Source organism: Rattus rattus, chromosome 8 (assembly GCF_011064425.1).
Source record: "Rattus rattus isolate New Zealand chromosome 8, Rrattus_CSIRO_v1, whole genome shotgun sequence".
NCBI lineage: Eukaryota > Metazoa > Chordata > Mammalia > Rodentia > Muridae > Rattus > Rattus rattus.
The window spans coordinates 68,242,448-68,268,349 of record NC_046161.1 but is presented as its reverse complement, the minus strand read 5'-3'; the positions used below and the strand labels follow the sequence as shown (position 1 = coordinate 68,268,349).

The 25,902-nt window shown below is 41.3% G+C and overlaps 1 protein-coding gene across 1 annotated transcript in view; it reads left to right on the top strand.

Annotated features, from left to right (window-relative positions):
• The first annotated feature begins 10,375 nt into the window (after positions 1-10,375).
• Unc13c (unc-13 homolog C) overlaps positions 10,376-25,902 on the top strand; it is a 443,880-nt gene continuing 428,353 nt past the window's right edge. The window contains exon 1 of the mRNA XM_032910033.1: positions 10,376-13,331. Within this exon, the coding sequence (XP_032765924.1) occupies positions 10,379-13,331 (2,953 nt within the window). The 5' untranslated portion in view covers positions 10,376-10,378. The remainder of the gene's footprint in view (positions 13,332-25,902) is intronic.

Here is a 25,902-nt window from a genome sequence, read left to right as displayed (position 1 = left end):
TGTCACACATGATAAGCAAGTGTTCTACCACCGAACTATATCCCTAGTCCAAGGCTGTTCTTGACCATCTATTATTTCTTTTGCTTCTATATATTAAGTAATATATACTAATATAGAGATAAATGGTTTCCTATTTAAACTTACATCCATCTTCATTCATCGAGAAACAACTGAATCCAGTTCTCTTTTGCAATCATGTCGATGAGACACTAAAACTTCCTTATGTCGCTGTTGCCTCAGTTTGCAGGCCCTAGGAATTGTTGACTAATTATGCTGAAACTTTACTCAAGTTGTTGGAGTACAGGCTCAAGGGAATATTCATGGTAGTCTTGATGGGAAGAGAACAAATATTTCTCTTTGAAGATGCCTCTGTGTTGCCTTCAACAAGAATGGGTTTTCTACCCCTGAATGTTAACATGGAATTATTTTGTATTTTAGAGGATTCAGAAGCAGTAACTAAGAGAAAGTTATTAAATTGGACTAAAGTCTCTATAATTATAGCTGTCCTTAAGTCAAGGAAATTAAAATGAATTAATATAGATGTTGCCCCCCATGATTAAGAACCTGATGGTGGGCTGGCCAACAGGCCCAAGTTGGAAATTAAACCTTACCTGAAGTCTTGTCTTTCATAACAACAAATTCCTCTATTAGGTGCTTAGCTTTTCCAGTATCTGCTACAAGAAGTGAGAGTTTATTTGTTTGCTGACATAGATAGTTTTAGAATTACCCTTTAATTAGTAAGAAATTGCTTCTAGCTAATCATTGTCTTTCTGCCCTGTATCAAGAGACTCCAACAATAGTCATTCTATCTCACAGTGCCAATCATTTCTTCCCTTGAGCCTTTCAGATATTCAAGATACTGTGTGTGCTGCTTAATTCCCTCCTGCTGATATAACTTTGAAGTCTATAGCTGTAAGAATGGTAATTTTTGCCTCTGCAATATACTTCAGGGCCTGTTTTTGCAAAGCATCAGTTGCTAGCTCCTTATACATATATGCTGTCTCATATAGAGTCGTCTCTTCAGTGCTCCCTTGGTACCAACTTTCTACAGTTTGATTCCCTGGGAAATGGACTATGAAACAGATAAGCACAGGGTATCTTTTGACTTATGTAGATGAAAACCCGTCCTGCAGAATGTTTGCAACAGAGGTCTTAATGATCCTACAGGAAGTGTTGATATTCGGAGTTTCTCTGTTACTGAAGAAAAAGAACCCGGCATATGAGCCCCCACTTATTAGTCACTACCTCAAGTCTGTCTAAGGAAAGAGAATGACCCACCCTCCCTGCACACACTCAGGGCAGGAAGCAGCATTTTCAGAGAGTGACTCAGAGGGAGCCCTAGGGGACCAACCAGCACTCAGGAAAGTCAGAGAAAGAAGTAACAATCTTGAGGGGATGTTCAAGTGATCCAACTTAGTGATGTCAGGCATCTCTGCAGTGACTCCGAAAGACAGAGGCTGACACTAACATTGCAGTGATCAGAAAGTGTCCAGGGATGTCTCTTATTTATGCTTCCTTCAAAGCCGAGGAATCCACTCAGCAGACAGTCTCACGTGCCTTTGAAAATATGGGATGTTTAGAAAATTATCGGGTTGTGGTCTCTCAGTGCACTGTCTGCTCTGCTTATAGTCAGGGGTCACTGAGGCAGAAACTGGCTGAGGCTAAGTATTTTAGTTTTGAGTTGAAGAGACTTTGCGTGTTTACCTGAGTAGTCTAGAATTAAGAGTACTGCTGATTTCCAAACATCCGAATTGGATGCCTGAATTCTTCATCAGGAACTTGTATTAACAGTCTTACAGCGAATCTGGTGCCTTTACTGAAAATTTTAAAGGAAGTCTCGCTATTAGGCATTTTGAAGTAGTGTCTTTTGGGATTTACCTTAAAAGCATCCTGTAATTTGGGAAAATGATGAAATTGCCACTTTGTGTAGTGACACTAATTTAAATGTTGGTAATGAGCGGCACACCCAGTTTTGCTTGAGTGCTTTAAAGCATAAATATTTGGCTTTCATCCAAGAATCAGAATCAGCTGAAGTTCTTCTGTGTGAAGAGAATTGCAGTGGACTTAATACTCTGAAGCAGAAGCCAAGAGTGGACAATGTAATTATGCAAGCCTTTAAGATCTGTGCTATGCAACATTCATTAAAATTTAAAATTCGTACTTTTCATACAGAACAGGCTGCATCCAGAGTTACACACAGGGCAGTAAGTGGAGCAGTAGGAAGCCAAGTACAGAAGCCCAGGGTGATAGTTAAGTGAATGTATGGTTTTTCTTTAGAATCTTCATATAGGATAACTCAATGTCCTAATTTTGTTTTTGTGGCTGTGATAAAATGCCCTGACAAAAATCTTAGAGGACAAAACGTTTATCTGGCATAAAAGCCCAAGTTACAGTCCATCACTGCAGAGAAATCAAGGCAGGAGCCTAAGGCAGAGAGTCACGTCACATTCATGAGCATGGGGAGAATGGCTGCATGGTAAGTCTAGTGCTTAGCTAGGTTTCTCTACACTGATGCAGTTCAGCATCCCTTGCCTAGGTAGAAGAGCGGCCCACAGTGGTTGGATCTGCCTAAACCAATTAGCAATCAAGATAACCCCTCACAGACACCCTGATTTAGACAGTCCTCAGAGAGTCTCTCTACCAGGTGATTCTAGATTATGTGACGTTGGTGTTTAAACTATCACAGCCTTACAGGCCTATTCCTGTTAGATCATGTTAGTGACGGCAATGTACTGATTCTTGTTTTAGAAAGACAAAATAACCAACAGCTTTCCTAAACATGTGATACTGTGGAGGTCACTGGAGTTTCTCTTACTATAACCAAAGAATTGAAGTAGTTAAATTTACAAAGAGAAAAGGTCTGTTTTGGCTTACAACTTAGGGATATTTTAGTCTATGTCAGCTGTCCTCTTAGCTTTGAACCTATGAGAAGATACTTTGTATGAGGAGAATGAAGAGAAACACAGGGGACAAAGATAGAGGAAGGATTAGGCACATCCTCTCCCCAGAGACTTGATGCAACAGGGTTGGGGGGTTCAAGAAGGGGGACTACCCTCTCAGAGGCAAAAGGGAGGGGGCATGGGGGAAAGGAAATCTCCAAGGAGGGGGGACCAGGAAGGAGCAGAATTTGCAATGTAAATGAATGAATGAATGAATGAATGAATGAATGAATAATAATTTTTTAAGAAGAGGGAGAGGAAGGAACCAGGCCTCATAATTCCATTCAAGACCATATGCCAAATGACCATCTACTATATATCACTCGAGGGACCCAGCCTGTATCACATGGGGACATGGACAAAAGCCACAGCACAGTATCCTGTGCTCTTACAATGGTCATCCCTGTGGCTTTGTCATATCTCACACATAGTCCTTTGGCTAGTTCTCATGAAAGTATTTGCTAAACAAATATAAACCTTCCTCAGTTCTGTAAAGACATTTTGGAATAATTGGACATTTGATCTTTGATCTTTGCTTCCTCCCTTTTCAATCCGTGTGGCTCTTTATTGGTAATGCTGGCCTGTCATCCCATCCTCAGCTACTCTGGTTCTCTCGTCCACAGTTATTTCAAGGATCCCATTTACTAAGCTACCTGAGCAGCATTTTGGCTAATGCCACCTGTTCATGGGGCTTTCTCTTTCAGAAGGACATTGTTTAAGTTCCTTCTTCTCAACTCTGCCTTCCCACCAGACAGGAAGTACCTTTGAGTCAACTACTTTCCGAATCACCACAAACATTACCGTCAAATTGACATGCTATGTTTATATGTCACTAGTGTTTATGTTTAGAAGAACTAAATTTGAGAGAGTTTCACGATTTGAGAGAGTAGCAGAGACTGATTTTGAAACCACCATGAACCTCCTGTACCAGACTCTCAAGTGCTAGGATTACAGCTGTGAGCTTCCATGTATGGTGGGAATTGTATGTCATTTGTGGATGTGTCTGTATGCAAATCAGCATGCACGTATGTCTGTCTACCTGCCTGTAGAGGTCAGAGTTCAGTCTTGAATGTTTCAGTCACTATCTTGTTTTTTTAAAACAAGATCTCTCCCTTTTACCCAGAACTGAGCAATTTTGTTAGGCTTTCTGGATAGTAACCCCAGTGAAAGGGTCCACTTTTCTCCCCTGCTTTAGCTAGGAATTATAAGAACTCACCAATGTGCCTGCTTTTTCCCCCCTGTGGGGTTTTGGAGAACCAAACTCAGGGCTGCAGTGCTTGCACAGAAAGCATTTTACTGGCCAATTATCTCCTCAGCCAGAAAAAAAAATGTTTTAAAGTGACCATAACGTTTAGTCTAAGGTCTTCATTATCGGGATGCTATTGTAGAGGGAAGTGGACTTTCTTGCTGTGTTGCTAAGGGGATTCACTATAATTCTAATTTCAGTGGACTGTGGCTGAGGTGAAGTCAGTGTAGAGGAAGAATCAGTTGGCTGAGAGCTGGTTCAATGGATGAGAGTGCTTGCAGCTTTTGTAGGGATCAGGGTTTGGTTCCCAGCATCCATATGACAGCTCATATGTACTGTAACTGTAATTCTAGTTCCAGGGACTTCAGTGTCCTCTTCTGACTTCTGCAGGTGCTTCATACATGTGGTACACATACATACATGCAAACAAATTGCCATTATATTTTAAATTATTTCAATTACATATATAATTAATATATTTTTAACATACATATTAACTTTTTAAATGGAAGTGTCATGGATGGGTAAGGCCAACATATCTGTCCAGAATTAAGCAGATAATAGAATAGTAAATAAAACATCTGAAAATCAGGTAACAATCTCAGGCTCCTGGGCCAGGGTCAAGGTCAGAGTTGAGTAAACCTCATGACCAAGCCCAGAAGCTGGGGTTTGGGGAGGGAGCTGGTCTGCATTTTGACCAGCCCAGCCTCTTGGTTTCCTTTCTTCTCCATAAAAGTTAACTGAATTTTCAGCTCTCTGACTTGCATGCTTTTGGTAAGAACCAGAAAATCATGTCTTGACTGGAAAGTGCTTTAACTCAGGTCAAGTAAAGATCTAACAGTGAATTGCTACGTCTTTTAAAGGTTAATTAACTCTTGAGTCCACGCGGATTATCCGACCTGAGTCACACTGAACAGTTCTCTTACAAACTGAATTTGTTAACCAATAGAAATGATTTCATTAAGGCTAGTTTTAGAATTTTCACATCTTAATCCAAATCTGGGGCTCAGAGCCATGGGGGATGTTGCTTATTAGTTGCCTGATCTAGCAGAAATTTCCCAAAGCTCAACATCTCAGCGTCTTTCATACAGATATTATAGAGATGAAAAATAGGGTAAGTTTTATAGCGGCTGGTATATAGTAAATAATAATTAAACATTATCATTAATACCTCCCACAGCGACAGCCCAGTGTTTTAATCTCCAAAGATTTACCTCCTTAAATCTTAATTCTTACTCTCAAATTTCATTATGTAATATAATGTGTGCTGTGAAATTAAATGTAACAAAGGACAAGAGTGTAGGAACCCTTGAATAGCAGTAATTGAGAATTAAATGACTATATATGCTGGCTCTTTACACCCCCTCCACTTTCCTCTATTTCTGTTGGTTTTTTTTCCCTCGCCAGAATGTCATTTTATTTGGAATAAACTGAAGAACAGAGTATATATATATACATACATATATATATATATATACATACATACATACACACACACACACACACACACACACACATACATGCATGTATCTTAAAGGCTGGGTCAGCACTACAGGTACTGTTCATGTTAGCTGACCAAGGGCCAGGTTATCTATATACTTTACTCAACTGTCTATATTTTGGCTACTTTTCTTCTCTTTGAATCTTTTCCTTTCTCATCCACGTTGATAGGCAGAGTTATGCCTCTTTAGTGTCTCAGTGTGGATTATTGTGATAATTTAAGTTTCTGGAGCATAACACATGCTCATTACGTGTCAGTTTTCTTTCCTACCCCAGTCACGTGTCTCAAATGAGTCTCATGGATAATTCAACAGTGCTTTTCCTGAGGCTGTTCTGGTTTTGTGACAAAAGGAAATGGGGAAGAGGGTCGGGGGACATAGTAACCGGGAAGGTAAAATCTCAGGAGTGAAACATGCGGCTGAAGACAGGTGCTAGGATTTCTTTCCATCTGCTTATCTAGAATGTCTGTATCCTTCTCCTCTCATTCTCCAACTTAAAAGGGGTCTGAAGTAGCACCCCACGTCTGTCTTGGTCTCATTGGATACCCCTGTAATCTAGCTGCTTCTCGTTTCTTGTCACTACCTTTCTGTGTCCTAGCAACAGCTAAGGTTTACTGGGCTGGGCTCTGTGTTCGCACATTATTGTAAGACCTTTGCACGTGTTAGCTCATTTAAACCTTACAGTTCCCCAGGAGGAGATTATGTTTCTATCCCAGTGTTCCAAGTGGGTAAGCTCAAGCAGAGGAGAAGGCTGTTTGCCTTCTCAGGATCACACAGTGGGGGTGTTTAAACTGGGATTACCGTGCAGGAAATGTGTATCCAGGACAATGTGGGAAGCTATTGGAAATGAGTACCTTGTCACCAAATGGAACTTAACCTACATTTAAGACTGTCAAGATCCTAGCTCAGTTTCCCCACCCACTAGTCCCTGTGGTAAGCATTTTTTCATAGGCCAAGGAGACATTCTTTCATCTTTGGGCATATAGCCTGTGTGCCTCTGGTAGTTGGTCTTCAGGCCAATGGTTTTTAAAATTTTTATTATTAAATTGGTTGTTTTTTTGTTTTTAAATTTTGACGGTTTCTTACTTATGTGCAATGCAATGTTTTCATATCCCCATTGTCTCATAGCCTTTTTACATACACACACACGTGTGTGTGTGTGTGTGTGTGTGTGTGCTTGTGTGTGTGTGTGTATTCATGACAGTTTTATACAGAAGGAACAGAACTGTGTTCATGATTGCAACAGCCATATCACATTCATAAGGCAGCATTTCTTAGTACTCTCCTGATGTCCCCCCATACATTCCTGTCACTCCATCTTCCATAATGCTCACTGGACCTTAGAAATGACACATTTTAGACTGGACACAGACAGTTGACAAATCAGTGGCTCTACGGCCACCAAGGTGCTTTGGATTTTTGAGACAGATTCTCACTTTGTTCCAGGTTTTCCTGGCTAGAAGTCACTATGTTTCACAGCCTGGCATCTGACAATGATTATCCTGCCTTATCCTTCCATCCTGGAGTTATAGGCATGGCCTACCATGATCATCTTTCTCAGTGCATTTTCTCTGGATTGTTTGGGTCAAGGTCAGCTCTTTCTGCCTTCTTTGACTTTATTATTTGACTTGTGTGTTAGTGAGTTAGTAAGTGTGTTCTCCCATTTAAGCATTCATTCATTTAGCTGATGTGGTATTGAGAAAATATGATGTGGCCAGCCATGTAAATAGTTAAAGCTAAATGGCCCTTGCTTGTCAGCAGTTCACAGTCAAATTGGAAAGCAGAGACATACATAGGTAAAATATTTCATGTAAATGGTTATTGTGAGGCTTACTTAATGGAGCTACAGTCAAGTACTATAGGAGTACAGAGGACTGAGTGCCAAAAATCCAGGAGTAACCAGACTGAAGCTGATCTTTGCTAGGCCTAAGGTAACATGGACATTTTATAGATATTCACGAGAGATGTGGTGGAAGGGCAAGGCAACGGAACTTGGGATAGAAAGAAAAGCTTAGAAAAACTCAAAAATACTGAATCAAAAATATATTGATCGGTCGCTGGAATGAGATTGTTGGGGCAATATGCTCCTGAAACTGTTGGGGTGTTTTCAGTGGTAAGATTTACATATATTAATTGTATTGGTTTTAGAGAAATTTTGCGTTTGAAAAAAAGAGAGAGAAATTAGCATTGGGAAGATATAGTAGGGTTTTCTGTCCCTAGAAGAACTGTCTGACACCAGCACCTGGGTGACGAAACCAGTGGAGATTCGGTCTGTGCTCACTCAGCTCTCTCTTTCTAGCCTTGAGTTAAGGCATGGTACCACGGAGGTGGGAGCTGAGGGAGAAAAAGGGTGGTCATATCAGAACTGCCAGGAAATGATAGTAAGTAGGGGTCAGGGCATCATATAGCCACCAAAATTATACACCCCACTGACCTGCTTCCTCATACCAAGTCCGACCTCCCATTCCCTTATGCATGCTTTATATCCATTAGTAGATTATAAAATATAATATAAAAAGTTTTATATTAGGTCTGTGTCCCCAGAGCATTCACTACTGAGGTGTAGATGAACGCGGGGTGACTGTAGCAACCAAGCTATTCTGTATGGTTAGAGTACAGAGGAAGGTGATTCCTCAGGGCAGTTACAGACACATGCTCTTGGGTTATTTCTAGTGGGACAGGACCTCCATTTGAATGGTGCTTCTTCTAAGTATTCTCACCCACAGTGACACAATGAAAGCCATACAGTCCAGGTGTGAGAACATCAGATACAGTCACAGAATTACTGCTTTTATGCCAGCAAAGCACAGACATCTGTGTGTGGGCTTGGTAAACTTAATATTTTAGATTGAAGAAATTGGTAGAACACTTCATTCTTTCCAAAACTCATTGAAAATGATTCATTTGTCCCATTCTAGCTTAATTTTCCTTCGTCTTTTTCTTTGTAAGGAGAGATCACAGACATGCGTAATAAAGTTTTTGAACACATTTCATCGGGGAGTCAACTTCTCCGCACCATTTATTAGTGGAAAATAAGTCCTAGTTCATAATTGCGAATGAGTCAGAAATCATCCCAGAGAAGAGCACCTGCAACTCTCAAGGTGGGAGTCCTCTAAGGCTTGGGAATTTTTAGCCTCTCTCTCTCTCTTCTCTTTGCATCTGTTCTCCTGCCTTCTTCATTCACATACCCCTTCCCTTGAGAAGCTTGGCTTTCTGCCACAGAGAGTACTCCCAAATCCCGGCAGTGCCTGACTGAAGTGAAGCTGGAACTGTTCCAAGCGGAGGGAGGCAGGCGAAGAAGCAGTAGACTCCACAAACACTACATGAAGATCGTGATGTATCCTTTAGTGAATTACACTAGGCTGTTGATCTACCCAAATGCATTCTTCCAAAACAAGCATAGACTTTAGTGTTATTGTTATTCGGGGATATATTTCAAATGATAAAATATTCCACAAATCTTCTGAGAGTCTACCATTTAGAAGGCAGTGTGCCGTGCAATCACTAGCTTTGGAAGCAAACTTTTTTCCTCCTGTTGTCTGAGAGGCAATCTGTCATTAAGGTGTCATGGCTATCTGTCAATCACTCTTCAAGAACAAATCTCAGGAAGAACTTTGACCCGTCCCTTATTGATTATCTGTTTGCTTATTCCATTTGTGGAACAATTTTATTTAGTGGCTTGAGAATCCAGTTCTGATGATGTTTCTAATAAACCCCAAGGATGAATTTTCAGCCATGTTGCCAGGAGATTGTACCAGTGGTTCAAGCTAGCAATGCTCTTTCAAGCCACGGACTTTTACGTTTTGCTTTTAGTGTCTCTAGTTTTAAAGCAGCTGCATTATTCCTTTTATTGTTTTCCACTGCTCAATTTAATATAATCTTAAAATGTGTTTCAACTCATGTTTGTTCACTGTCAGATTGGATGTCTACATTGATTTCAGCAATTATTCATCTTTGGAAATATTATTAATTTTGATTATTTTCATCTGTGTTTAAAAGATGCTCAATTATTGAATTCCTACAAAAGCAAGAAGTTAATTCTAGTGTAAAAAGTCTTGCCTGCATGGAAAAAGTCTTAACAAACATGGATCCTATAAATAAGATAAATTTGGAGAGTTTAGGGTAGGAAGAATATACGTATGTCCTTCTGTTAGTAAATGTGAATTTAGAAAAAGATACAGAATGGAGATGGCAACATGACCACATTCAAATTGTAATTTTATTGACTTTTTAAATGCAATCCTGATACATTCTGTCACCATTTCAATTGTAATAAATAGTTTAGGAAAGGGTATCACACAATGAGTGCATTTTGATTTAAACTCTGAGAACTGCATCCCTCTTCTGCAATTTTGCACACATTGCATATCACAAATACCTTGGGAAATGTTAGAAATTGGAAGAATGCAGTCTTGAATTCTGGTACTCATTATAGCATTCCTTCCTTTTCAGATACATCATGAAGTTACATGGACATGAAAGAGCTATGAAACCTTCCTTCCAGAAAAGTGGTAAAGCTGGGCTGGTAGAGTCCACAGAACCTTGACCTCCCAGCGGAGCATCACTTCCTTTCCCGCTCCTTCTGATAGTTGATGGCCCTGGTGAACAGTGATGCTGGCCTTGGGTTTACAGACTACCATCCCAGTGCCTTGTTCACTTCCCTGGATTAGAAAAGCTCACACTCATTGCTCTCCATGGTGGCCAGTCTCTTTAAGAGCTTGATTTTAGCTTATATACATAAGCTTTGCAAAGGAATGTTTACAAAGAAATTGGGAAATACAACCAAAAAGAAAGAAAATCGTCAGCAGAATAAAGATCAAGATTTCCCTACTGCTGGCCACACCAAACCCCCTAAATTGTCCAATGCCCTGAAAAGCACTGTAAAAAAGATTGCAAAGTGCTCATCCACCCGTAACTTCTCCGTAGAAGACAAAGAAGGTCACAAAGACTTCTCCCTGTCACCCACATTCAGTTACCGAGTTGCTATCGCCAATGGCCTGCAAACAGCTGTGACCAACAGTGATGAGGACCTGCTTCAGGAGCTGTCTTCCATTGAGAGCTCGTACTCTGAATCCTTCAATGAGCTAAGGAGCAGCACTGAAAACCAGGTTCAGTCAACCCACACCATGCCGGTCAGGCGTAACAGGAAGAGCTCGAGCAGCTTGGCACCCTCCGAGGGCAGCTCAGATGGGGAGCGCACCCTCCACACCTTAAAACTGGGTGCTCTACGGAAGCTGAGGAAATGGAAGAAGAGCCAAGAGTGTGTCTCCTCAGACTCGGAGTTGAGCACTGTGAAGAAAACCTGGGGTATAAGAAGCAAATCTTTAGATAGAACTGCTCGGAACCCAAAGACCAATGTTTTGGAGCCAGGGTTCAGCTCCTCTGGCTGTATTAGCCAAACCCATGATGTCATGGAAATGATCTTTAAAGAGCTCCAGGGTATAAGTCAGATTGAAACAGAACTTTCTGAACTCCGAGGCCATGTAAATGCTCTCAAGTACTCTATCGATGAAATCTCCAGCAGTGTGGAGGTTGTCCAGAGCGAGATTGAACAGCTTCGGACAGGATTTGTCCAGGCTCGAAGGGAAACTAGAGACATCCACGATTACATTAAACACTTGGGTCACATGGGGAGTAAAGTAAGCCTGAGATTTTTAAATGTGCCTGAAGAAAGACATGAATATGTGGAAAGTGTGGTGTACCAAATTCTTGTAGATAAAATGGGTTTCTCTGATGTACCGAATGCTATTAAAATTGAATTTGCTCAGAGGATAGGGCAACAAAGGGATTGCCCAAATGCAAAACCTCGACCCATCCTAGTGTACTTTGAAACCCCTCAGCAAAGGGATTCTGTCTTAAAGAAATCATACAAGCTCAAAGGCACAGGCATTGCGATCTCCACAGATATTCTAACTTATGATATCAGAGAACGGAAAGAGAAAGGGGTATTACCATCTTCTCAGACATATGAAAGCATGGATATGAAGTTATCCACACCAGAGCCCAAAGCCAAGAAGAATGCTTGGCTGTCACCCAATGACAGTGACAGAGAGCTGGAGTCAGACCTTAGCAGAAGCAGCTACGCTGACTCTCCAGCAAAGGGAAGTTCTTCTAAGTCCAGCTCAAAGTCACACAGCGCTCGGTCTAAGAACAAAGCAGCTAACAGCAGAACGTCACAGAAGTCGGACTACAACAAACGACCATCCAAAGCGCCAGCATCAGACAAGCCAACACCTCACTATGTGGAAGCCGCACCACTCTGGCATTCACAGAGTGACTTCTTCACTCCTAAACTTAGTCGCTCTGAATCAGATTTTTCCAAATTGTGTCAGTCTTACTCAGAGGACTTTTCTGAAAGTCAGTTTTTCTGTAGAACTAATGGGAGCTCCTTCCTTTCCTCTTCTGACCGAGAGCTTTGGCAGAGGAAACAGGAGGGTATGACTGCCTTGTACCACGGTCCTCAGGACCAGGGTTTGGATGGGAATATTCCTACAGGACCAGGGCAGGGTGAAATCGAGAATACAGAAACAGTGGACAGCGGTATGAGCAACAGTGTGATGTGTGCATCTGGAGACCGAAGCAATTATAGTGGCTCCCAGCTCTCACTGCATGAGGACCTGTCTCCATGGAAGGAGTGGAATCAAGCAGGGCACGGAACTGACGGTTTAGATTCATCTACCCAGGAACCTTTTGACTATGACACCAACAGTTTATCTGACCAACAGTTGGACATGTCCAGCAAAGACCTAGATGACCTTGGCAAGTGCCACAGTGACCTGCAAGATGACTCGGAGAGCTATGATTTAACCCAGGATGACAACTCTTCTCCATGCCCTGGACTGGATAATGAACCACAAGGCCAGTGGGTTGGCCAGTATGATTCTTATCAGGAAGCCAACTCTAATGACCTGTACCCCAACCAAAGCCATCCATCCATGATGTATCGAAGTCAAAGTGAGTTGCAAAGCGATGATTCCGAGGCGGCCCAGCCCAAGTCCTGGCACAGTCGGCTAAGCATTGACCTTTCTGACAAGACCTTTAAGTTCCCCAAATTTGGATCCACTCTTCAGAGGGCGAAGTCAGCCCTGGAGGTGGTGTGGACCAAGAGCACACAGAGTCTCAGTGGGTGTGAGGACAGCGGCTCTTCCTTAATGGGGAGATTTCGGACATTGTCTCAGTCCACGGCAAATGAGTCAAGTACCACCCTTGACTCTGATATCTACACAGAACCCTATTACTATAAAGCTGAGGAAGAGGAGGACTACTGTGAACCAGTGGCTGACAGTGAGACGGACTATGTTGAAGTGATGGAGCAGGTCCTAGCTAAGCTAGAAAACAGGACTAGTGTGACCGAAGTAGATGAACACATTAAAGACTACGACCACCCTTCCTATGAAACTCCTTATGAGACCCCACAAGATGAGGGTTATGATGGGCAGGCTGATGACATCATTAGTGAAGGAGAACTGGAAACCTTAAATGAGCCAGCAGTTGAAATGGAATTAGTAGAAGATGAAAACCAAAACCTCCCTGTAGAGCCACCAGAGGTCATGAAGCCAAAGAGAATCCGACCTTCCTTCAAAGAAGCAGCTTTAAGGGCTTATAAGAAGCAGATGGCAGAGCTGGAAGAGAAGATCCTGGCTGGAGGTACTCGAGTTTAAATGCTAGAATTCATGTGTATGTATTCTGAGAGGATTTTCATTTTGTTCAGATAGCTCTCCCAACAAGGGACTCACAAAGAAAATGAAAATGAGATTTCAGATAGTTCATATCGAAGCGAGCCCACCTCTAGCTCTGTAAATGGTAGACCGAGATTTTTGTCCTAGGTGCAGAGGAAAATAAAAGGACAGACCCGTAAACAAGCAGCCTGGCATTCATGCCCTGGTTCTACTAGGTTCACAGGGTGAGGAGAAAGGGGTATTTAATTCTAAAAAAATGGAGAACACAGAGAGTCAAATATAAGCATCCCTTAGTAGACCTACAATTTAGAACCTGATGTTAAGAAGAGAAGGGTTTGCAAAGCCAGGCCTGTGGATGATTGCCAGCATCTCTTACACCACTAACTAAGCTGAAAGGCGCAATAGGGCCAGGAGCCCAGGACACCACAGAGCAGACAGGAGTCATTCTTTGTGTTAATAAGAAGTGAGAGTCGGGGAGTTTCCCCTGGAGTGGTTTAGAAGTTACTTCTCTGTTACAGAAATGACAAGAACTGATCTATTTTTCTTAATTTTCAAGGGCAACAATTTTCAATGTGAGATTTCAGAGCTTGGAATAGACATGAGTTCATTGATTTTGTTTATTAACTAAAACTCATTTGTAGACACCTCAATTATTTACATTGTATTTTATCTGCATGTCTATTTTATCTTGGGATAGCATTTTAAAACTCTCATTTTAAAAACAAATTTGATATTTTTATGTGATCTCAGATTATAGTGTTAACATCTTTCACTAAAATATGTGTTTTATATATATATTTTTTTTTCTGAAGGCATATGTGTAGGTGATCAATTATTAATCTGCTATTCTGAAATACTATTATAGAATATTTTGTTCAGTTGGTATCGAAAACTCCTAACTTAGCTACTTTCTCACTAGAAGGGTCAGGATGCAAAGACAGCAGTCACTTTTATCATCCAATGGTACAAGACTTGAGACAATCAGGTTTCTCTCCTTCCAAAGTCTTAACATTAGGAAACAACACAGCCTGTGTATTTAAAGGAGAAAAGTTGTAGCAAGAGGGTAGGGAGGTACATTGCCTGTGACTTTGTTACTGACTAAATTAACAGAATAGAATGGAGGCAGCCCTCAAGTATGTCGAACTGGTTTGAAAATGCAGAAGAGACTAATATCTCTGTAAATATAATTATATTAGAGTAATATCATCCCCATCAGAGTAAGACCTGGTGGAGGTTCTCTTTAGCGAAATTCAGTTGACAGATTTTTTTGTAGGTAGAATCTAGAAATTAGACCTTTTTATTTACTGTGGATTAAGCAAGCTTCTTAAAGCCTAAAATGGTGTGTGTGTGTGTGTGTGTGTGTGTGTGTGTGTGTGTGTGTATGTGTTTAATGTGATATAATGGTTATGTGACTACAGTCCAACAAGTTAAAGATATTGGTTTGAAATATTAAGCAATATATAGCAAGTCCTTATATTTCAAAAAATATGGATCTTCAATTAAAAGATTAGTTTCTGATTATTCTATTCGATAGATAGATAGATAGATAGATAGATAGATAGATAGATAGATGTGTGTGTGTGTGTGTGTGTGTGTGTGTGTGTGTGTGTGTACCACCAGTGTGCCTTGTGCCCTCAGAGACCAGAAGAGACATTTGATCCCCTGAACCTGGAGTTACAGGGGCTTATGAGCAATCCTTTGGATGTTGGGAACCAAATCTGGGTCCTTTGCAAGAGCAGCCAGTGCTCCTGATTTTTAAGAAGGAAACTGATGTATATAAACAGGAAATCTTGTTAGACTTTCTGAAGGGATATCTTGCCATTTGTTACAACGTGGATGGGTTTTTAGGTTATCACTTATTAAGCGACGCCAAACACAAGAATATCACAGGATGCAATGCATATGAGACATTTCAACCAAAGCACACAGGGCTTGAGAATAGCTCATTGACAGAGCGAAAAATGACCACACGAGAAGCTCTGGGTTCCCTCTCGAGCTCTTAGAAGAGAAACCAAATAGAGTGAAAGTCAGAAAAGCAGTGGTAAGCAGGGACAGTGGAGGAGTAAGCAAGGCTTATGAGGGAAAGGAGACAAACGGAGGTTCCATGGAATGAGCCTCATCTGGGATCCAGGGGCAGAGTGATGACAAGAGATTATCCTTAATATATTCTGGGTTTGTGTTCTCGACAAACACCAAGGGATGACCACGTGAGGTGATAAACATGTTTATCTGCTTCACTGTAATCACCTTTATTGTCTATACCTATCTCCTCGTGTCTTAGAAATATACACAACAAGTTTATTTAAAAATTAAATTGAAATTTGAAATTCCACATTAGCAAGACCTTACAAATTAGATTGCTAGAACAATGACCCTTTCAGTGATACTTCTTGGAAAACACAGTGGTTGTGCCTCTGTCATCTAATGTGAGATTTCTGAATCAGAAAAGGTTGTGCCACGTACTTGACCATCCAGGAAAATCTGCAGAGGTCTATTGTCTTGTGACAGAATCCCACGAGGCAGCTTAAATAGAATCTGAGGGGCTCTCTCCACACTAGATGAAATGGGCACACATTTCCTTAAGATCCACTCTGGTTACTGAAAGGCACCAGCTTGACTCCCCGGGAAGCTGCAGCAGCCTGGATTTCAAAGGGCAGCTCAGCTCCACTTGGCAGTGAGTGGGCATCTTCCCCATCCTGTGTTCCCAATATGCTTCTGAGGGAAGGGCAGCCAGGGAAGGACTTTTCCAGGCCCTTTCCTGCTCCCGGTACCCAACAAGGTGCCAATCGCCTTGATGGTTTTGTGCCTGTGGCCATCTGCTTACAGAGCCTTGGGCTGGTGCCAGCAGGCTTGCTCCCGTGCCTGCCCAGTACTCATTAGGCAGCAGTTCTGTCTTTTCTTACAAACCTGGCCAGAAAGGTCTTGGTGGAAATCTCTGAGAGATGTAGAACCCCAAAAATAGTATTACAAATTACATGTTCAGACACTTGAGTTATTTCAACTCTTATCTTCAGAGCCTAGAGAAAAGAAACCCTTAATGATTGTGGCTACTTGGTGATGGTATTGTAAAAAAAAAATACGACCAGCATTCTAATAGCGTAAGAAATCTTGGACTCTCTATGGCCAAAAAATCTGCCACTGTGGGTCCAATTCTTCCCTGTCACTGAGCCTTGCTGGGTTGTGTCATTTACATAGCTGACTCACACTCAGTGTCATATTAAGAACACTTTGATTTTTTTTTTTTACTTCTGGCCCATAACTAACCACTAACTGGGGTTCACTCTACTCTCCTTAATCCCTGCCTATCTGTTTCTGTGGCTCTGGAGTCACCTTGTATTTGAATATGCTGCTTGTTTCTTTTCTGAACTAAAATCCAGATATTCAACCAAGTTTCACACAGAAAGGTCAAGTGTTGGCTTCATACTCACAAGAAGAAGAAAGAGAACTAAATGACAAGTACAGTCTTCAAAGTAGAGTTCAAGTTCTAACCTCCATGGTGGTCAATGGCTAAGGTCATGCATGACTATATAAATGGTTCGTGATGAAAGCTTATTACCACTTATCGTGTATGTGTATATATGTGTATGTGTGTTTATATGTACAAATATACACACACACATATATAAATACATGACTTGGACCAATAGGATGAAGTCTTCCAAACTAATTCTCTTTTTTTCAATAAAATTGATAATTTTGGTTATATATACCTCAAGATAGTGACCAACATCTATTTGGCTTTTGCTATGAGAATCAATATCAAATTATGACTTGAGATCTCTCGTCTGTGAGAAGGCTGGGTGTGTGGACTGCTCTTTCAGTGATGACCTAGCCTACACATCACCCAAACTGTACTATTTTACCAGAGGCCCAGCTTAATATATAAGAATATATAATATATAGTATTCCTGACCTATCTCCAAGACTTTTATTCTCAGTCATTGAATCACCTGGGTCCCACTGTGGAGTCCAGACCAGAGCTGGGCCTCACCGACAGAGTGTGGGCCAGAGCTGGATTTTTAATATGCTCTTGCCGGATCTGACACGGTGGTTATCAGGGCCTATATGAAGAGCCCTGTTGAATGCTGGACAGCAATGCCTCCACAGAGTGTGCTCTTTATTTTCCTATTTTTTTAAACTGATAGAGAATCAGCTTAAAGAAATATGCTTGGAAAGCTGTTTTCCAGCCACTTACTCTGAGGTAGTGTCTGTCTTTGTCTCTGAGGTGTGTTTCCTGCATGTAGCAAAATACTGTGTCTTCTTTACAGATCCAGTCTGTTAGTCTATGTCTTTTTATTGGGGAATTGAGTCCATTGACATTGAGAGATATTAAGGAATAGTGATTGTCGCTTTCTGTTATTTTTGTTGTTAGAGGTGGAATTATGTTTGTCTGTCTCTCTTTTGGTTTCATTGCAAGGAAAATATTCTTGCTTTCTGTATGGTGTAATTCCTCTCCTTGTGTTGGAGTTTTCCATCTATTATCTTTTGTAGGGCTGGATTTGTAGAAAGATATTGCGTAAATTTGGATTTGTCATGGAATATCTTGGTTTCTCCACCTAAGTTAATTGAAAGTTTTGCTGGATACAGTAACTTGGGCTGGCATTTGTATGCATATGGTTGTGTGAGTGACTCTTTTTAATGGGAAATAAATGCCTCAAATTTGTTATCAAAAAAAAAAAAGAAGAAAGAAAGAAATATGCTGACAATTTTCTAAACTTAAAGACAAAAAAAAAAACAAACAGAACAAATAAGATTTTTGTATCTCTCTAGAGTGACAAATTTTCAAATTTTATGAAAAGTATTTAGTATTATCTACACATTATGTAGAGAAGAAATAAGTTGTTTTATCCAATTGTGTGTAAATCACCAAGTTTAAAAATCGCCTACTTCGGAAGCTGGACAGTTGGCTTTGTGGTTTAGAGCACTTGCTGTTCTTGCAGAGCACTCAGGTTCAGTTCCCAGAGCTCACAAGGCATCTAACAGTTTGTAACTTCAGTCCTGGGGAATCCTATACCCTCTTCTTGCTTCTGCGACATTGAATGCATATACTATGCATATGTATACTCAAACATACCACATATGCAGGAAACAATAAACAGTGCTTTTAATTTTTTAATCTACTCTTCTCTCTTACAGCTTCCTGGTTCCTCCACTCCTCCAAGAAATTATCTATTTAAAAAGTACTGAGAAAGTTTTCATTAGAAATTATTCAGTACATAACTTTGTTCAAGAATGCCTTCCATTCTTTCTACTTTATAGCTGTTTTTGACTCTATTCCCTTTATTCATCACTCTCTTCTATCCCCTCCCCTACAAACACACACACACACACACACACACACACACACACACACACACCTCTCCACCTCTCTTCCTGTTCTCTTCTTTCCTCCATTCCCTGGATCTTCTTACAAAGCAAGAATCATGGCACTGGTTACAGTAGAAACTAGCTAATCTAGGTATGGCATGTATAATGAACTTTGACCTAGACCACTTGTTCTTAATATTCTAGAACTGTCTGCAATCATCTTTTTGAAAGTTTTTACTTGTCACTATTACAGATATTTATGGATACCATTAGGGCATTTTGATCTAAGTACACTAGTCAAGCTAATTAGCACATTCTTTATCCTATTCACTTATAATTTCTGTGGGAAGAATATTAAAAATATATCCTTTTAACAATCTTGAATGTCACATTGTTACTGTGGTCATCTTGCAACATCACACTTTACTAAAATGTATCCCTGCAGTCCTGAAACATCTTATCCTTAGTGCAACATCTGTTCTCCATTCTTCCTCTTCCATGGTCCCTTTAGCATCTGAACACAAGCTTTCTGCTCTCTCTTTCTTGTGTCTGGCTTACTTCACTCTATACAATACCTTCACTTATCTACTCATCTGGCCAACATTGACAGAATTTGGTTCTTATGCTAATTACTCTTTTATTCTACAGATGTAGCATAGTCAATTTCTTTTGAGATTTATTTTGATTTTTAACTCTGTGTGTGTGCGCATATGCTTGTGTGTGTGTGTGTGTGTGTGTGTGTGTGTGTGTGTTACCAGGAGAAAGTGTTGGATCCCCTGGAACTGTAATTACAGGCTATTGTGAGTGAGAGACTGCTCCCATGAACACAGGAGTACAGATATCTCTTTAATATGCTGATTTGAATTCTTTACATAGCTCCAGAATGGAAATGCTGGATGACACACTCTCCTATTCTGGTGACCCTCCCTACTCTTTTCCCAAGTGGCTGTTTTCTCAGTGGCCATGTAAAGTGTGTGTCTGTCCATGTCTTTCTCAGCCCTTATCATTGTTCTTTCTGATAATAGACGATGTAACAGGGCGATAGGCTTCTGTTGACAATTTGTTGATAATTATGGCGTTGAGCATTTTTTTTCAATAGCTTTGGCCATTTTTATTTCTTCTTTTTTTAGTGTGTGTATGTTTGCATGTTTGTGTATGAAATGTGTACATGAATTTGAGTGTAGTTGAGTGTATATATATATATATGTATGTGTAAATGTATATATATATATGAGTATATAAATGTACATGTGGAGACAGAGATGGATGGGAAGGTCTCTTCTATTATTTTCTGCTTTAACTTTCTGAAGCTAGATCTCTTACTGAACCCAGAACTCACTGTATCAGCTCAACTGGTTGGCCAGCAAGCCCCTAACATTTACCCATCCTTCCTTCTCAATGCTGGGGTTGTAGACACACACTACGGAACATGGCTTCTACATGGGTAGTGGGAATCCAGACACAGGTCCTCATGTTTGCATGGAAAATACTTTATCCACTGGTTGATTTCCCAGCCACGTAGGACAATCATCTGTTAAAGACAATAGTATGCACAGCATGGGAACTTGTCCCATGTCCCATTCATCAGCTGTGGTTCTTTCTGGCTCTCAGCTAATCCAACAGAAGCTCTCAGAAGTAAAAACAACAACAAACAAAAGCAAAAATACAACTTTCCATTGAAAGTGACTATTATATCTCTGTAGATAGGTATTACCCGTAGGTCCTGCAGACAGCAGGATCAAAGCTAACGCCTCTCTGCATTCATCTTACCACTCAGCTCTTTCTTGCCTGGACTTAGTGAGATCCTTTCAAATAATCTTCTTGACTCCGTGTCTTGCCCTCTCCCAATCTGTCACCTCTCTGTAGTAGAGATACAAACAAATTTGTAAAACTGTCAGGATGTCAGGTTTTTGTACTATTTTTAGCATGGGGTCAAAGAAAACAGCGGTGCCCATAGTACTGACGAAGTATCTCTCCCGGATGCCTCCCTAACCAGGCTGCAAGGCCCACACCTTTATCATTTGTTTCAATGATCAATAGCCAACTGTCACAGCCAAATGTGGTTATAGGCACAGTGCCTGCAGTCGCCCTACAAGTTGTGCAATTGTTGGTAAGTTGTTTAACTTCTTTACAGCTCATACTCCATACTTTAAATGCAGATAAGCCATCCTTTCATTGAAAGAAAGAAAATAAGTACTTAACAATGATATAAGCTTCTGTTCAAACAGTAAATTAGCAGCAGAAGCCAGCCCACCTAATAGGCATGATGACTTCTATTTCAGATCATAAACTATTTCTGAGAAATATGAGGCAGGAAGCAAGTGCTCTGATTATCTCCTAGTACATTTCTCCTATAAGCTGAAATGAGGGCCCAGAATGCATTTGGGGAAATGATCAATTATATGGTTATTTCTGGTATTTGAATCTCAGAGGAGCGCTGTGTTTAGGCAGTTTTGTGAAACTGGCAGAGCCTAATAGTTGCATTTCTGAATGTTTTCATGAAACACAGGAGCACACAACTGCCTGGACTATCCAGCTTGTTAATGTCTTTTGGGGGAGGAGGCAGTAGCAGCAAAGACAACCAAGCCAAATGAAGCAGCATTTAGCGAGTGCTCAGGGGTGTTGGAACTCTGGGTAGGTTTTTGGGAAAACAAGGTAAAAGAATATGCATCCAGAGCTAGGGAGATGGCTCAGTCAGTGAAGGACTTGCTGCACAAACATGTGGGACTGAGTATGAATCCCCAGAACTTGTGTACTATCTTGATGTGGTGGTGTCTCAGTCCAGGTTTTTATCTCTGCACAAACATCATAACCAAGAAGCAAGTTGGGGAGAAAAGGGTTTATTCAGCTTACACTTCCATGTTGCTGTTCATGGAAGGAAGTCAGGACTGGAACTCAAGCAGGTCAGGAAGAAGGAGCTGATGCAGAGGCCAGGGCTTGTTCCCCCTGGCTTGCTCAGCTTGCTCTCTTATAGAACCCAAGACCACCAGCCCAGGGATAACACCACCCACACACACACACACACAATGGGCTGGGTCCTTCCTCCTTGATCACTAGTTGAGAAAATGCCTTACAGGTGGATCTCATGAAGACATTTCCACAACTGAGTCTCCTTTTTCTGTGATAACTTCAGCTTGTGTCAAGTTGACACACAAAACCAGCCAGTACAGGCGGTATACACCCGTAAGCTCAAAACTGAGCTTAGGCACAGATAAGAGTATGCTTGAACCTTGGCAGCCAGCCAGTCTAGCTGAATCAGCAAGCTCCATATTCAGTGAGGGATCCCGTGTCAAAAGATGATGTGGAAAGTAATCAAGAAGACACCTGACATTGACCTCTGGCTTCCTCACCTATACACTGATGCATTTATGCATTTTCACACACACACAAGCACACACACACACACACACACACACACACACACACAAACTTATACTCATGATCCAATCAAAATGAATTCTTTCCTTGATACCATCAGAGTCCAAGTGAAGGCAATTAAGAAATAATTTCCTGGGCTTCCTGTTGTGGGAAACAAGTGGCTCTTCAAACTGTAATTCAATGTCTCTAAGAGGCCACTTGTTGGCATCAACTTGAATGTATAGTGTGTATGACATCGTGGTTAGAAATAAAAGAAAAACTGCAGCAACAATCATTAACTAGCTGGATGGTTAATGTACGATCATTTAGTTATTGTTGTATAATCATTATATATTACTAACAATATGGCTAGGACATAAAATGAAGTCATTAAATCATTCACATTAATTCACCCTAACTCCGCTACAGGGTCAAGTGCTTTGCATTTTACCACCCAATTCTGCATGCTGGCTCAGGAGGTGCCTAAGGTGTCTCCAGAGCGCCATGAGCCCCACCCCCACCAGCTTTCCTGTGAGTGCAGTTACAGCTGCAGTGTGCCATAGTCTGTGACCATGTTCCATAGCCCGTTCCCTCAGATCGGCACCTCCATCTTTCAGACTGCTGCTTCAGTCTTTCCAATGTCGGGTGACTTCCTCGGCGCTCCTCATTCATCAAAGATTGGCAGCTTCTGTACAACTGCAAGGAATCCTCAACCTTTAGAGCAGCCAGGTATATCTGGGGATCCCAGGATGTCATAGCCAGGCCACTGTCACAGACCAGTGTCACAGTCTGCAGCAGCCATCTTGGGAACACCACTTCCCTGCCTCTTTCCCATGCTCTGTTCTCTCACTCACCCTTTGTCTCTGCTCCCAGGTACTACACACACACACACACACACACACACACACACACACACACACAGCTAATTAGTATCTCACCCACATCTTGTTTCTGCCTTTGTTGTATAAAAGGACCAAATGAAGGCCATTCGCCAAGACTATTGATATCTTCATCCTGCTGATGAGAAAGCAGATCCTCAGATCTGTGCAGCTGAACGCAGCCTGCCTGGTGATCTCGCCTAAAGGGTAGCCAGGGCTCAAATACCTCTCCCTGCTGTTGATTCTCAGACAACCTCTCCTGGACAGTAGGGGATGCAACTGAAAAGGATGAAACTAGTTGCAATCTGGATCAAAGTGGATTTAAAAATGGAAAGTGAGTTGGTTTAGAAATTATTAGCGGACTTGGAGAGATGGCTTGGCATGGGTCTAGAGAGAAAGATGGCTCAGAGTTAAGAGCACTTGTTGCTTTTGCAGAGGACCCCGGTTGAGCTTCCAGCCTGTTCGTAGAGGCTTACAACCACCTGTAAGTCCATGGAATCCACAGCCCTATTCTGACCTCTGTAGGCGCTACTCACATGCATGGATGCATTCAGCCAAAACATTCATAGACATAATATAAATAAATATAACAAATACAATTAGAAGTAGTAGCAGTGGCGAGAAAATGTACATTTGTTTATATCAAAAGCACCAGGACAAAAGGAGTGGATGTGAATGGTGCTTGTAATATCTTCTGACCCTTGGTCTGAGTCTTCTGGTTTGCTAAGAATAACGAATATTTGAGGCTGTTTAAATTATAAGGGATAGAGCTTAACTTCCCACGTTTCCAAAGGCTGAGCATGTGAAGGGAACATGCCAGAGGACTCTGGGGTGCGGGAGGGCTTTATGCTATTTCCATGAGAGAACTAGAGTATACATGCATCAGATGAGGGAACTCCAGTTCTCACATGGCAAAGGGACAAGATGGCAGTGGAGGAAAGGTTTTAGTAAGGTGTTATTACAAGGGCAGGTCTCTCATGGTCTAATTACACATCGAAGACTACACCACCAGTATGGGTGCCTTGAGGATGAAATTTCAATATGAATTTTAAAATATTAATATGATTACTTTTATGTGTATGGATGTTTTGTTTGCCATGTACACCTGAGCATCACACATGCATGCAGTGCCAGAGGAAGCCCAAAGTGGGTGTTGGCTCTCCTGGAACTGGTGTTACAGTTATAAACCTCCATATGGGTGCTGGGGATTGAACATGGGTCCTTGGGAAGAGGAACCAGTGCTTTCCACTGTAGGGCCATCTACAGCCCCTCAACATTAATTTAGAGGAGTCAAGACACAGAGCTTGTAGTATCTCTTAGATATGATCCCCTTGACCACATGTCATGTAGTCTGGTATCATCTACTGAGAGGGACATAGAAGGAAGCAGAATGTTGGCCTTCATCGCCTAGACAACAACACTTTTTATGTCACCTGCTGAGCTAATTTTCTGCTTTAACTGTCCTCCATCACATACTTCTCATCCTGGCTTTGCAGAATGCATATTACTTGTACTTATCTTTTGACAATAAGCTATAATTCCTCAGAGTAATATTTTCACTTTATGCTTTTCTCATTTCTGTGTGGAATGAGAGGTTTTTCTATGACACAGCCATTTTAGATCCAGAAGAGTCTTTAAGGTAAAGTTTTTTGTCCAGACAGGCCCAAATCACACTTAGAGGCCAATGCATGTAAGATCGGGATTGAATAAAATATCAATTGAACAATTCGGAGTCTGTACATTCTGAGACACATTGATAGTGGGACTGAGAAGGAAGCAGAGCGTTGGTCTGCACTACATATTCAGACCAACGTTGGTCTGCATTAAAAGATGCGCTCCCTGCGTGCGTCCTCATGCACGGGAAGCCAACTCTTCGGGTAACTGGGCTGGTGTATTTCCTTGATGTTTCTACACATAAGAGTAATGATACAATGAAAATTTGATTTTTAATTTAAAATTAACCATAATTCAGTCATGTGTATTATGTGGTTAGTAAAGTTACATTATTGAAAAAACAGTTACTATAAAGAAACAACCATACATTATAACTGAGCTTTATGTGAGTTTTATGTAAACTATCACATAGGTGCTGACTTTGATATAATAAGATAACTCAGCTCTTTTTACCTTCTGGGTTCTTGATTGGAAGAGTTCACGTTTCTCTTGACAAAGGCTTGAATGTATCTGTCACAGAGACTGACGATGATTATAGATGTAGAAAATGCATCTACTTTCCAGTTGAGAGTCACATGGTTGCCACATCTTGAGTGCCATTATGCAATCGTGAGTGTAATTGCACTTGCTATGATTTCATTCTATCACTTGCTTTCTCTGTATGGTTCAGTTTCAGTGCAGATAATTTAGAAGGAAGTACAGCTTGTCTGGAAGGAAATCATCTTCATGTCATGAAAAATCAAGTCAGTTGACAAGAAGGCGCCCTTTTGGTTACATGGCCAACCAACGTGAGGGATGCTGGGATGGCCAACTCACAAAGGTTTTCTCAAGTTGTTTTCTTTATTCTTCTCTCATACATTACACCCCAACTGAAGCCTCTGCTCACAGTGCTCCCCTCCTGCTCACTCCTCTCCCAGATCTGCCGCCTCTCTGTTTCCCTTCAGAAAAGATCGGTCATCCCGGTGAAATTAACCAAACACAACACGACATAACAAGATGAAATAAAACTAAGCATAAACCCTCATATCAAGGCTGGATGAGGCAACCCAGTAGGAAGAAATAGGTCCCATGGGCAGACAAAAGAGTGAGAGACATCCCCACTCCCACTGTTAGGAGTCCCACAAAACCCCAAGCCGAAAACACACACGTATGCAGGAGGCCTAGCACGGCCCCATGCAGTCTTCACGGTTGCTGCTTCAGTCTTTGTGAGCTCCATGTGAGCGAGCCTGGCGAGTTGCTCCTGTGGGCTGTATTCTCCTGGTGTCCTCGTTCCCTCCGGTCCCTACAATCCTTCCTCTACCTCTTCTGCACCAAGTGCGATAA